This window comes from Rhinoderma darwinii, chromosome 3 (assembly GCF_050947455.1).
Source record: "Rhinoderma darwinii isolate aRhiDar2 chromosome 3, aRhiDar2.hap1, whole genome shotgun sequence".
NCBI lineage: Eukaryota > Metazoa > Chordata > Amphibia > Anura > Rhinodermatidae > Rhinoderma > Rhinoderma darwinii.
In genome coordinates this window covers 176365614-176381377 of record NC_134689.1, presented here as the reverse complement: position 1 = coordinate 176381377, position 15764 = coordinate 176365614, and the positions used below count along the sequence as shown (strand labels likewise).

Sequence of the window (15764 nt, the reverse complement as noted above, 5' to 3'; positions counted from 1 at the left end):
TAGCCCCAGCCTAAGAGCTATCTCTTGTAATGAGCTGTATCAGGTGGATATGATCAGGAGAGGTTATCAGTCTATAGATGGAAACAATGAGTGATTTCATTCACTGACATCAAGCAGACATGAAAATGACCAGATATTTATCCCAAAGTATATTACTTCGTTGCCTAACTTTTCATTATACAACGAAAAAAACGTTAATACGCTTAATAAAAATGCTGCTGCATAAGTATTCACTCATTTATACATGGTGATCACGTAATCCAGCTGTCAAGCTGATTTGAGCTTTATGTTTGCTTGTTACCTTGTGACTATGTTGTTAGCAGTTCACTGATCTTTTTTCGAAGCATAATTCCTTTGAATGTTTATTATATGCGCTGTGTCAGATGAATGTCAAGAATTTAGACTTCAATGTCAGTACAGAATACCAAGCATGTTTTAAGCACTCCTTGTATTTCCATATGATGTCACTCTAATATGTGATCAAGTGCCACACATACCCTGAGTCTAATAATTTGGTTAAGTAAGGCTTACATTTTTCTTCATTATAATCTGGCGTCATGTCAAAGCAGCCTAAACTGGATTGATACAATGTCAGCACAAGAGTGAAAAACCTATTTCTGTATTGTCTGCCCTATTGAGCAGTTCTTCATTTATTTCCCCATGCTTCATTAATCATTGATTACATGATCATATCCTCTTTCTTTGTAGGTCTCCGAAGAACCCAGAACAGAAGATTATTAAACGTGTGATTGGTCTGGAAGGAGACGTTGTAAAGTAAGTTTGAAAGCAAAAATAGATGCTGCTTTTCTGTACACTTCCATAGCACACATTTACTGTAGGGTGATAAAGTACATTCTTCTTAAAGGACCAAAGAACACAAGAATGTGTTTGTTTATCATCAATGACAACAGAAAACCTTTATTATGCGATACATATTCATTTATATTTGTTTTTCTTTTTAAAAATGTAGATGACTAACACATTAATAAAGGATGTGCACAATGCATAGCTAGGAAAACATTATTATTATTGTTATTATTACTATTATTATTATTATTATTCTAGTGCTGACATATTATGCACAGCTATGCAGAGAATTATATTGTTCACAATTTTCTATGCCCCAATTGAGCTTACAACCTATTTTTTCAATGTTGTAACCAAAGTCGTATTCAAAGCTGATTATATTTCTAGTATGTTATAGTCTGAGGAAACTAAAGAAACACATTCAAATGATGACAAGGCTAAAACGAATGCAAAGACTCTTGTACTGCAAGACAAAAATTCTAGAAGCTGTGACTTACGTAGCATGACATTAAGTCCTGTGCAGTTCTTTTTTCAGTCCCATTCTGACCCTTATCTATACCCCAAAACCTGTTTTAAAACCCTCAGTATATTAGGGAATTCTGAGGGTTCCCCATTCAAGACCTTGACTTACTAAACAGAGCTTAGAGGGGAAACAAAGCTTTTCCGTACATTACACAGACATCCAATTAATTTCAATGGACAATCTGTTATGCTTCACTTCTCCTGTGGAGGCACTACAGGGAAATTAACCATTTGCTTCCACATTTCCCCAAAGAATTGCATTGATCTTTGTGGGTCTCAGCATTGGGATAACCTTGTTAAGAACTTATCATCAAAGAATATCTCTAATATAAAAGGATTGTCCAAGGGGGAGAACTCCTTTAATTGATACTAATATCATGTTGTTTGAGTGTATTTTTTAATTCTTTGTTTTTAGCTAATCATTTGTTTTTAAATCAAAACTATGAAACATATTTAAAGACTTTTATTTTTTGTACAGTGTTAGTTAATCCATGAACTAACAGTATATTTTTTCCTGTTTAGATATTGTCGTGTCCTACAATATGTATTTTTTTAAATCTATTTAGGAGAATATGTATAAAATGTATGTATGTGTATATGTGTGTGTATATATATATATATATATATATATATATATAGTATAAATGGCACTAATGTTCTAAAGAAGAGCAAAATGTTGGATTTGAGGAATAGGAAAGGTGAAAGTAACATGTTTTCTATTACAGCTTGAAAATGGAATCCACTGTTTTTATTGAGCAATATATATGGGATGTTGCAGCGGGAAAATGCTAGCTTTACATTAGGATCATAAAATCTTTTATAGTAAAAGTTAATATAGAGTTATAATGGTGTATTGTTGTACTTTATCAAACTATTCTTTTGCATCAAGCAAGCAATCCAATAATACAATTACAGAACTTTATTTTCTAAGAAATGCTCCAAGTCAGTGATTTTCTTGCGGTAGCCGAGCATTATAGAATGGAATCACAAAACAAGTGCACTTAGCTATGTTTCATATAATGTAACATCATGCTTTCTAACTTGTAATTTGTACTAGGATATGATTTGCACGTACAGGATAAAACCTTGACATTGTACAATTGAGACCTTGATTAGAGTCTGAATTGCTATCTTTGTTTAGTGGTTTAGGTAGTATGTAAGTTCCCAATATGACCATTGCAGTCATCAAAAATCCATCTTAGATAATTTGAGTTGACACAGCTACCGGAGATCTTTACCCGCAAATTGATTTTAGAAAGGAAAAAAAAAAAGAAACTGATCATCTTATGATCTTGAAAAAAAATTTTTCACTAGTCAAAAGTATCGTTTGTGTGGCTATATTTCAAAACAAAAGCTTTATGCATTCTTTACCAAAAAAAAAAGAAGACTTTTTTTATGTCATGTGTTTTTTTCTTACATAAATTTGGATATAAAATGTAAAAATTTATCTATATTGGATTAGACTGTACATATTTTATATTTATTTCTAGCACTTCTCAACCATAATAATTACATTTATATGGGGTCATTCTCTGAAAAGTATTTTACTTGATAGTGCAACAGTTTGGTCATCAGATTTGCTCTTCTTATTCAACTGAGGGAACAATAAAGTGACCATAGTTAGCTATAATATAGGGCTGTCTCTGCCTAGAGCTGGTTAGAGATATGAATTAACACATGCACTCAGGAAGCTAGCCATGTAAAGTCTTGCTCTTAGCCTTTCCATTCTTTCAAACTGGGGAAACAGCCAGAAAACCGCTATAACAATTTACTAATATGTGCACTTCTTAATGCCATTTTCTCATGGGAAACTTTTATGGCATGTCATTTACGCCTTATTTACACAAGCGTGTAAAACGTCCTTGTGACGGCCCACTGTCATCTATGGGGGATGCGAGACATCGCATCCCACAGCGCTGAACACGCATGCACCTCGGACGTGAAAAACTGCAGTTTTTCACATCCGAGATGCGCCACGCTCGTGTAAATAAGGCCTTATAGGTCAATAGTCATCACGCTCAGTAGGAGGTGGGCATACATTAGCAGAAGCTCTTAATTCAATTTACTAGGATATATGTAAAGGGCTGACACTCAGCTGCATCTCTATCTTCCATTCTTTTAAATGGAGAGTGACTGCAAATGTGCTGCAAAGAGCAAGGACTGGGGACGCCTTGTTCTTCAGATCACTGGAGGTAAAACCATTAGACCTCTAACTGACATGCCATAAAAATTGTTAATATAAAAACCCTTTAAATAAAAGATATGGTCTTTTAATTGTGTATGCTGAGGTACATATGTGCAAGAAGCAGATAGCTTTAAATTTACCTTAATAGCCCCCAGGATCGCTACAAATCAGTAGAATGACTAGGCTGCAGTGCTGTGGCCCCTTGACTGCTATAGTTGTCACTGTGACAGGTACATGAGAGAGTCTGTTTTTGGTACTGTAGCCCAGACTATTTGAGATCACTGTTGCCCCTTTGTTCAGCTGATCATTGGGGGTCCTGGGGCTGGATCCTCCACCAATCACACAATTTTACATAAGACATTGTGGTCTTGTCTTTGAGTAATTTCCTGCTGTATATTGCTTATTTACTGTAGTTGTTTTACAATATTAATGGATACGAGTGATTTCTATTATAATAATAATAATAATAATAATAATAATAATAATAATAATAATATGTTAATTCTGCATTATATAAGTTCGTTTTTGCCACAAGGTGATATTGAAATTAGTCCTGATGGTTCATACGAGCAGAACTAATGAGGTTTTAAAATAGTTTTCACTATTGCTTATGAGATTCAAATAGAAACAAGAGTGAAAATGACTTTTTCGTTCATTATCATGAAACGGAATATTGTTGACACTATTTTAGTTTGGTAAATTACGTGATAAAGCTTTAATAGGTTTTGGATAAGAAGAGCTGTTAACTATTAGATTTGGACTTTATCATGTTGGGACTAAATTTTACCACCGCTAAATGCTGCTTGATTTTTATCTAAATCAGTATTCTGCAGTCTTTATGTTCAAATTCACTGTCCTATGTTAAATCAAGCTTAATATTGTGGAATTACTACAATATAAACAAACCGGGAATGGAAATGTTTTTATACTGTTGGTTACAACAGACCAGTTGTCCAAAAATAGATCCTTATTACAAATGTTAACCGATTTCGGTAATTGGTGAATTTCCTATATCAGAGCTGTATTTGCTTTATTTTAGATAATGCAGGCTTAAAGAGGATCTGTCACTAGTTTATATGCTTATAACTACAGTGTAATTTTTTTTCAAAAACATTTATTATTTCCAAAGTTATGAGCATTTTTTGTATAAATATGCTAATTTGGGTATAATAGCCAAATAGGAGGTTACTCTTTCTTTTCACTCTGGACAGTGTAATGTTTTCTGTATGATTTTATGGGGGAGAAGGAGTTGGCACTACTGTAAGAAGAGTTCATCAATTCCACAAGCAGATTCAAATCAAGAGTTCCATTTCCATCCCAGGGTGGTGCTCAGCACAAAGATACATCATGAATGCCACACAGATAACCTGTGTTGTCTGCTACATCCTCCCTTTAAATGCTTTCATTTTATGTCGAAATAAAGGACCCTTTTGTACCATCTGGGTGAGTGCCGCATTACCTATTTCTCCCATTACTGCGTTTTCTGTATGATGCTGTCCAATCAGCATCATACAGTTTTCCTCTTCCCAACACAGCAACACAGCGTGATCGTATAGTATACATATACACAACTGTGTTTCAACTGGTGATACCTCCGGTTGTTTCACAGCTAGAACTGAATAGAATCTCATATTTCATATGCCACAAGAACCACTGTTCTAGGTGGTCCACAACCGGAGATATGGCTATTTGAAGTGATCCCCCTTCCCTCCAGCCTCAGTCTCTCACACTGTGTGAAGCAGCTTCATGCTGATAGGACAAAGATTTATTTGACAAATATAAACAAATTATGCCTTTGAAAAAAAAAAAAAAAATGTATGAGGACGAGCGATCGTAGTAATGTCTGCTCGTCCCCATACATAGATCCTTGTGAAAGGAGCAAACAAATGCCGATTAACAAGCTGTCTCATTGATCGGCGCTCGTTTACACGACCCTTACACTTATACTCAGCAACTTGTTGCAAGAAAATGATAAAATAAGGCATTACCTTTCCAAAAACGTAACATATCTACTCCACCTCTTTTATTTCTCTCCCGTCTACCTTAAGGGGCACATTTTTCTTTTTCTTTTGCATTCTTTTCTCTTTTTTTTTAATCCCATACTTTGGGGTCAAATAATGGTTATGAAATATCAATCATGGCTGTCTAATCAGATTGGCTTCAATAGCGAAGATATGAGTAAGATACAGTTTTATGTTATACCTTGATGGTTAATATGTATCATTTCTTAGAAGTTCACTCCATTGTTCAGATTTCATTGTAAGTTTTTCTGCTTGAAATCCATCTGCAGATTTCCAGTAAATACATACAGTGTGAAATTAAACCTACAATAACTTCATGTATTTTGTAAGAAATAAAATATAACTGCAGTAGAATGTAGAGTATCTCCTTTTACATTGTACCAATTATTTATCTCAAAAACCTTCTAAAGAAAATCTATTCCAGCGCAGAAAAAGTATGGATATTTATTTTATTTAAGATAGTAGGAAACATTGCTTCCCAATACTATCACTTCAGAATACAAAGAACTGTTTGATTGTCCTTTGTTTATAGTTTGCATGATAGATACAGAGAACTTTGGATATCTCTATATAAATAATAAATTTAGAATAATTACTTTCCAAAGAACACTTGGTTGTTAAACATATAATTGAATGATGTCGTAGGCAAAGTTAATACTGAAGTTCATAAAATCAGGCAAATGTGCTTTGTAGATGAAAAAGCCAATTATGTGAAACATGGCAGAAATGCATTAATTTTTAACAGCACTTCCAGCATATTTGTAGTAAATCTTGGAGCTGCCATTATATATTTCTGGGAGAAATAATCCACCTTTATCATTTTTACATTATTAAGAGTATAATGCTAGAAACACTTGAGTATTACAATGCCCAAAATTTACAGCTGTGAAAAAACAACTAAGAACTGGACAGTTCACATTTCCTATTGAGTAAAGTGCTTATTATTTTCAATTTGGAGTCAATATAAAATCCAATGGCCTTTCCCTCTCTGCAGCTGATCGAACCTATGCTCTTTCCTTCATTATACAAAATGTGTTAAGATTAGAATCAATGTTTAAATCCCTATTCCCACCAGACATATTTCATTCTTGTGCGTTCCTACTTGTACCATTTGTATGCATAGTGTTAGGGTCCAGTAGTACCACCAATATCTGTGGTGGTGGACTCATATATTATGTTCACATTCCCTATAGCTAAGTGACATAATAAAATCTAAATTCACACTACAATAGTAATGACATTTGGCACATTGGAATTTCATTCAGCAGTTCTCTAGAGATAAAAGCATTCTTGTTATAAATGGCATTGGCTTCACATCGTGAAAACACAGAATTATACTGTATAATGTGTTTATAATAATCGTATGTATGGAAATAACTATTTATTAAATATTTCGTTATTAAGCGATCATTTAAATTGTTAAAATTTTACTGGTAAATACTATAAGAACAAGCGAGATTTTATGTTGGTGGCCAGTTATAATATTCATATATCAGAAGGCCAAATTTACTTATTGGTGGCCCAGGGAGAAGGGTGACTGCTAGAGGGGACATTTTAATATAAATACGCTGAATAGTAAATTATATGCATTCAGTTGTTAATTCGATTTTGACTGTACTGTGGAAATAAGAGGATGATGCGCATGGATGGATAACAAGAAGTCTGTAGAGGTTGCTGTATGTTGTGAGAGTCACAATGTAATGTTCTACTTTATTTTGAAAGAGCAGTCAAACTTTTGAAGTGACTTATATGACTTAAGGTTTGTCCTGTTTGATAGGTGGGAGCCTAAGGCCTCATTCACATGACAGGGTTTCCCGGCCGGGTGCCGGCCGTTCATAAATCGGCCGGCACCCGGCTGCATTAGGAATAATAGACCCCTAATGGGGCTATTCACACGACATGCTCTATTTTCGGCCGGGTAATACACGGCCATCACCGGAATGTGTCCCGAGTGATGGACGGGTTTTCCGGCGCTTGCGCTCTATCTCCTCCTCCTCACATCGCAGAGTGCATGTGAGGAGGAGGAGTTGATGCCATTCGGACGAATGGCTGTACACTGTGTGGCAGGGCCGGGGTGTACAGCAGGTGCTGCGCTGGCTCCCTTCCCCTGCTTGTTTTAAAAGCGCCCTGGCCCGGCGACACCTTCGATGGCGCCGCTAGCAGCTGCTGCGGCTGCTACTACTGTAGCGACGCCACTATAGCAGAGCAGGGAGGTATCTCCCCGCTCTGCTATGTGCTAGCCGCACTTTAGCTCCTTGAAGGAGCGGAATCCCCGTGTTTTCGGGGATTCCGCTCCTGGACAGAGCGCTTGTTGTCTCTGTCCATATCTGGGCAGTGACATGAGGGGAAACTCCTGAAGTGGAATCCCCGAACACATGGGGATTCCCCTTCAGGAGTTGCCGCTGATGTCACTGTCCAGATCTGCCCGGCCTGGAACGGATGCAAAACTTTATGCAAACCGGCCGGGCAAAATGGCCGATTTTACCGGCTGACACTCGGGCTCGGGAGGGACCCGGTCGTGTGAATCCCGCCTAAGACAGGTATTGTATATCAGACACGTTCTTTGCCAGTGGTGTATATGATCATTGTATAGGTACTGTATACGACACCATGAGAGATTGATTATGAGACTGTAAAATAAAAACCTGAGTTCCAATTCTCACAGGCTCAACATATGTGTCACATATAAGTGAAATTTCGAACGTTTTAAAAAGAAGCATAAAAAGAAGTAAAGGAATAAAAACTGTGTTCTTATTCTTAACCCCATCCCGCCGCAGCCATTTTTCGGATTTTCACTTTCATTTTTTTCTTTCCCACCTTCCAAAATCCATAATTGTTTTTATTTTTCCGTCAATATAGCCATATGAGGGCTTGTTTTTTGCAGGACGAGTTGTAGATTTTCACAGCACCGTTTATTGTACCATATAATGTAGTGGCTAGACAGGGAAAAGAAAAGGAAACAAAGCGCACATTGTCCACACCAAGTTTTTGATTGGTTCATGCACTAAGGTCAAGTTATGCTAACCTGCTCTGGTTATGCTGGGAGCATAACATCCAGTTTGGCATGGTCCAATTTTCCACCGGGATATAGTAGTTTAGGTCCGGGTTGCAGCCTGAGTTCCGATCCGGGAGCTGTGTCAGCCTCGATATGTAGACCATGGAAATCAAAAGCTAAAAAAATTGAATGTTCTCTGGCGCAGCCGTATGAGAATTTTCCATGAGTGTATCTATTCGGTCATCACAGTATGACAGACGAAATCGGATGAAGTAAAAGAGAATTTATTTTGTACAAAAGAACGACGCTTTTCAATGCCGAACCGAATTCTTCCTCCGGTAAGGTACAAAAGGTTCTTCATGTTAACTTTATTCTGCGGGTCAATACGATTATGGCAATACCAAATTTATATTTTTTTTATATTTTACTACTTTTAAAAGGAAAAAACTGATTGTTAAAAAAAAACAACTTGTGTAACGCCCATGGCCAGGGACCGTCGGGATTACTCACCCCCCGACGGCCGCAGCCATGGATCTGTGAGCGCTTGCCCACATCCCCTCCTCAGGAGACACCAGCGCTCACCTCCGCTTCGTTCTGCTGTGTCCCGTAGGGTGCCCGGCCTTAAAGGGCCAGTATGCGCACATGAAGAGAATCGGTATTTAGTCCATACTCACCCTGGACTATAAGAAGGGCCCTGCCCCTTCCTTCATTGCCTGAGCTTTGTTGTGGTTACCCGTGTTAGTCTTGCAAATAATCCCCTAGATTTTTCCAGTTCCCAGTGTTCCGTTCCTGTATCCTGTATCCCATGCTACATTGTTCCTGTGCCTTAGAGAGTTGGAGTCGTGTTGCGCCACCAATCACATCTGCTGTGTTACACCACGCCTGATGTCTGCTGCCAAGGTCCCATCCGAGCCTATCCATCGCTACTGTCTGAACTACCAAGGGTACCCTTACTCGGACTATAGACTTTACTTGGTACACTGTGCAGCCAGCTGCTATCCCGCTATGGCGGTACGGCCCAGTGGGTCCACAGACCCACAGATCCTGACAACTTGAGTTTTGTCGCCATATTCTGGGAGCCATAACTTTTTTTTATGTCGATCGAACGGTATGAGGGCTTATTTATTTTGCGGGGTGAGCTGTAGTTTTTATTGATACTATTTTGGGGTACAGGAGACTTTTTGCTCACTTTCTATTGAATTTTTTGTGGAAAATTCTGGCTCTTATTTTTTTACATTTTTTACAGCGTTCACCGTGTGGCCTAAATAATGATATATTGTAATAGTACGGACTCTTACAGACGTGGCAAAACCAGTTATGTTAATTTTTTTTAAATTGTGCTTTGGGGAAAATGGGAAAAGGTTGTTTTTTTTTAAACTTTTAATATTTAATATATATTAAAAAAATGTATTTTACTGTATTTAACTTTTTTTACTAGTCCCTCTAGGGGACTTGTACCAGTGATCGCTTGCATGATATGCTGCAACACTAATGTATTGCAGTATATCGTTATACGCACCGTCTCCTATGAAGCAGGGCTTCATAGGACTACAAAGATGGCAGACCAGGTGGCCTTCATAAGGTGTCGGGAAGGGGTTAAAACTATATTTGGAAATTGCAATATGCTCTATTGAATTACAGCTGTGTAAAACTGATTTTAATCATGATCGATCATGGAAAATAGAAGTGCTTATTTATTACCTCTTTTTTGAACTTTCGAAATCAAAACAGAATAATCTCTGACTTGTAATAGACTCCTTTCTTACAAATTAAAACATAACTTTTGTTTGATATGTACTAAAAAGGAGTACGTATGATAATGTTCACCCCTATAAGACCATGGAAAAAAGACAGAAAGTAATAGATACATAAATGTAACTGGGTGTCAGATGTCTCAAATAGCACGTATGAAACACATATGTCTAGCAACAGGTGGCATTCACACATAGGTAATCACTGCTATTCTACATGCAGCCCTAACTATATCTGCTTTCCTATTGCGTGTGTTGCTATTTTCTAAGGTCATTAGGAAGTTATGTAGCATGGCGTTCTAGTATGTAATGGCAGCGGCTCATGAAAGTGTCTAAATTATGTCTTTTTATACCAAAAAGACCCTACCATCTCCAGCAATTACCCAAATTCAACAAATCACGGAGGAGGAGTGTCCTGTCACATCAGAAATCCAACCTCTGTGGAGGCCAGTAACATTGGTGTGCTATGGTGGGAGGGGGTCCAAGATGTAGTTGTCATGGGAATATTATAGCATTTCTCCAATCAAGCAAGTCTGCTGTCATGCAAGTCTGGAATACTCAACTGGTGATCAAAGATCACTCTTAGGCCCCATGCACACAACCGTAAAAACTCCCGTAATTACGGCCCGTAATTACGGGCCCATAGACTTCTATTGGCCACGGGTACCTCCCCGTATGCTTATGGGAAGGTGCCCGTGTCGTTGAAAAAGATAGAACATGTCCTATTTCAGGCCGTAATTACGGCACGGGTAGCCCATAGAAGTCTATGGGGCTCCCATAATTACGGGTGACTACGTGTGTGCACCCGTAATTACGGGAGCGTTGCTAGGCGACCTCAGTAAATAGTAACTGTCCAGGGTGCTGAAAGAGTTAAACGATCGGCAGTAACTGTTTCAGCACCCTGGACAGTGGCTACCGATCAGAATATAGATAAAGCTGTACAAAAAAAAAAAAAGACGTTCATACTTACCCAGAACTCCCTGCTTCTTCCTCCAGTCCGGCCTCCTGGGATGACGTTACAGCCCATGTGACCGCTGCAGCCAATCACAGGTCAATTACAGGCTGCAGCGGTCACATGGACTGCCGCGTCATCCAGGGAGGTCGGACTGGATGTCAGGAGAGGGACGCGTCACCAAGACAACGGCCGGGTAAGTATGAATTTCTTTTACTTTTATTACAGAAAGGGCTGTCCCTTCTCTCTATCCTGCACTGATAGAGAGAAGGGCTGCCGATTAGTGCAGTGCAATTTTGCAGAGAAAACGTGCCCGTAAATACGAGTGGAATACAGGTGACACCGGACCCATATTTACGGACACGGGTCCGTAAATACTGGTGCATTACGGGTCGAATACGTGTGACCAAGGACCCGTATTTACGCCAGTATTTACGGGTGGACAGAAATACGGTCGTGTGCATGAGGCCTTACTGATATAAATAGACATCCCATTATGGTTAACGATGAGAATTAGGATGTGGTTTTGAAGATTGTTTGCATGCCTCATCACTAGATATTAACACACTTGCAGTCTTAGTGTGTCTATTAAATTCCACTAGGTTAACTGACAGGATTCCTCTTTTCAGATGTGTTCTGCGATACCCTCTATTGGTATTGAGTGAGATCGCTAGGCACCGGAATAGGTATAACGCGATTCCACTCAAATTGCCAATATCTCCTGCAATTCAGCTCACAAAAGAAGTAGGTGCCTTCATGGATTTAAAACTAAAAAATACCAATATGAAACCCATTGGGGAAAATTCACGAATTAATATATACCTGGAACTAGCATCAAAGTAATAGGAGAAATTCGAGGGGAAGGTGAAGGTTTGAGCTATACACGCTAAGGATAAACTCAATTGTCTTCTAAATTTGGAGAGAGACACAAGCATTATCCTGAAACCCTTAGATAAAGGGGGCAATACAGTCGTAATAAACAGCTACAGGGAAATGTGTCTCACGATCTTAAGGGTATGTTCACACGGCTTATTTTCGGACGTTATTTGGGCAGTAAACGGCCAAAAACGGCCAAAAAATCGTAAGCATAACGCCTCCAAATATCTGCCCATTGATTTCAATGGGAAAAACGGCGTTCTGTTCTGACGGGCCGTTTTTTTTATGCACCCATTTTGAAAAACGGCCACATAAAAAAACTGCCGCAAAAAAGAAGTATATGCCAATTCTTGAGCCATTTTTGGAGCCGTTTTTAATTGACTCTATAAGAAGACAGCTCCAAAAACGGCCGTAAAAAAGTCGCAAAAAACGCGAGTTGCTAAAAAAAAAACGGCTGAAAATCATGGGTTGTTTTCCCTTGAAAACAGTTCCGTATTTTCAGACGTTTTTGATTTTGCGTGTGCACTTACCCTAAGAGATAGAGACTGTTATAGGACACTAACCACTGATCCACAACACACAACACGTTCAATAGGAACTATCACAGATACTTTGGGTAACAAACATTGAGGATCTTATTACAAAACAGGAATATGATTTTTTACTACCCAAAGTTCTTGTCCTGGAGCTCCTAAAATTCTGTCTTGCCAGAAGTTACTTAATCTTTGATGGAACATTCTACCATCAACTCAGGGGCACTGAAATGGGGAACCCATGTGCCCCTTCGTATGTAAATGTGGGCCTTGGCTGGGGGGAGAATACAGTGGTATTTACGGAGATGAATGTTAGTAAAGTCCCATCATTCTATAGCTAAGATATGTAAAAGATTTATTCATTCCATGGAAAAGATCTAAGTAAATATTCAGTACATTCCTTTACACACTCAATGTGAATGGCTTTGGTCTCAAATTCACTAGTTAAATCCATGATACACGGTTGTATAATTTATTTGAAAAAACGGGACCCCATACGGCGCTGCTACTCAGGAACGGATACAGTAGTAGTTATAACTGAAACTTTATTGTAGGCTACGCGTTTCAATGCCGCATCGGCATCTTCCTCAGGCCACAAACATTGTAGTCTGAACAACAATGGGGTCCCGTTTTTTCAAATAAATTATAAATTTACATCGCGGTGGTCCTTCAAGATTGACCGGCTGGGATCTCGGCAGCAGCACTCATCCATTACTTATCTACCTACTACACGCTCCTGACATTGTCACCTGTGGTAAGCCTCCATCTGTCAAACAAAATTTGTTATTTCTTGGGCTTACTCACACTATGTGGCGCTGTGCTTTTCTCTCTCAATTCATGATACACGGTTGACATTTTTGGTTGTGACCGTTTGCAAAACCCAGAAAGGTTTGTACACTGAAAAACTGACCTTCTACTAGCCTCCTGAGCTATGAAAGTCATCACCCTGTAGCCCTTAAAATGGGTATACTGAAATGGCAACACTTCTGCCATGAATTGTTTTACCAAAAAAGGATTTCTTGTACAATCCAGTGATCTCAGGCAGCTATTCAGGGAAGGAGGATACCCAAACATTTAATTGTGCCTTCACACGTAACCGCAACTAGGGGGGAGAAACAATAAAGTAATCAGGCCACAGCCACCTTTTCACTATCCAGTATCGGAAGGTCATCCACATACCCAAGCACACATACCAGTGGGCTACTATCAAGGATGACCTGATATGTGGAATTAATTATATCCATCACCTCCTGCCATTACTTAATTAGCCACATTATGTGTATCAAACTAGCAGAGTTCGCTTTACATCTATTGCACAGTGGGGAATCATGCACTCCTATTTTCTGGAGGAATTCAGGTGTCCTATATGAAATGTTGCATCAAACCGTAAGCATGGTGACGACATGGATATCAAATAGCCAAAAAGGATTAAATCAAGTGGTAAGACTGCCCCTTGCGTATCGCCACAAATGTGGCTTTCGGTTTTTGATTCAACATTTCTTATGTCTTTTTAACTATACAAGCTGAGGGATTTAGGTGGTTTTGCGGGTATTATATATTTGGCTGCTTATCAAGGTGGCAACCCCCCTTTGTATTTTTGTCCAGCATGATGTGTCGTTTTAAATTATTTTAAACATGTCTATGTAGTGTGCTCATTTCTAAATAAATTTATTTCTGTGCAATTTTGTAGTGACTATTTAGTCTGTTTGCCATTTACATACCCATATGTGTGTAGTTTTGTCTTACCCCTTCTTAGTACATATCAAATAAAAGTTAAAAAAAATTTATTTGTAAAAAAAGGGAGTCTTTTCTAAACAGAATGCCACACTGGAGATGAGCTGGCCTAGCTACAGTAAACCTATACAACCGCTACAGGGAAAATGTACCATTACGTTGGATCCATTTAAATGATGGCCGTCTGTGTAATACATGGCTGGGCTTTAGCAGCTAGCCAAGATCCCAAGCAGGGCACCTCCCTCTATGATGTCTACATGCCCTAAGTAATCATATGGACAGTGGTTATCTTGTTGAGACAACATCTTTAACATTGGCTTTATTATCATAGATACAATTCAATTATAATTATGGTGTATTTTTAAAAAGAACTCACTGGATTGGTGATATCAGCAAGTAAAATAGTTATCTTGTATTTGTAGTATACAAAGAGTACCCTTATACTATATTTCATTTCTAAATATGTAGCTTATACCTCTCCTCCTGCTATCATATTCAGTAGCATCAAGACATTTGGGACCGTTTACTTTTCCTACATTCGATTAGATACATCACACACTAGTGCGTGATGTAAAGATGGCTTTCCAGAATACAAATCACCAGAACAAGCAGTGTGCAAACATTTAGCCAGCAAGAAATTCTAAAGAAGCCAGCAGAATTTTGAATGTAGCTCTGGACTATAGTAAAAGCTGTAACTCAGGATCAGTACAAGATAAGTAATGCCATATTATTCCAAAACTATCTAGAGAAGATGGACAGCATTCATTTTATGATTCCAGCAAGTGATTATTTATTAACCCCTTCCTGACATTCACTGTACATTTAATGGGGAAGTATGTAGCAGGCTCACAGGCTGAGCTAGCTCCATAAGCTGCAGGTGTCAGCTCTGTATTACAACTGACACACTGCTCTAACGAAGAGATAACGCCGATCCTGTGTATTTAACCATATAGATGCCGCAGTCAACAGCAGTCGTAGCATCTAAACTGTTGGATCACGGGTGGCCGATGTTTTTTATTGCAGCCTTTTGGGCCTATTGAAGGCACCCAGGTCTGCCATGTTGGTGCTCCTTTTAAGACCTGCCAGAAGCAAAGGAGAAATTGTTTTTATTTTTCTTGTATTCCACACCACAAAATAATAAAAAATTGCTGAGTATATTATATGGTATATTAAATGGTGCTATTGAAAACTACTACTCCTCATACAACTATGTCGACGGAAAGTAAAATAGTTGTGACTCTTGGAATGTGAGGAGAAAAAAAACGAAAATGAAAATAATGACTGCAGCTGTAAGAGGTTAAATAATTGTAATGCTTTGGACACAGTACTTATGGCATGAACATAGCCTATATCTGCGTCATTTCAGCGGTGGTAGCATGGTACACCTG

The 15764-nt window shown here is 38.5% G+C and overlaps 1 protein-coding gene across 2 annotated transcripts in view; it reads left to right on the top strand.

Moving 5' to 3' along the window:
- IMMP2L (inner mitochondrial membrane peptidase subunit 2) overlaps positions 1–15764 on the top strand; it is a 1017993-nt gene that overhangs the window by 641097 nt on the left and 361132 nt on the right. For both annotated transcript variants that reach the window (XM_075857081.1, XM_075857080.1), the window contains exon 4: positions 709–774. In XM_075857081.1, the coding sequence (XP_075713196.1) occupies positions 709–774 (66 nt within the window). The remainder of the gene's footprint in view (positions 1–708; positions 775–15764) is intronic.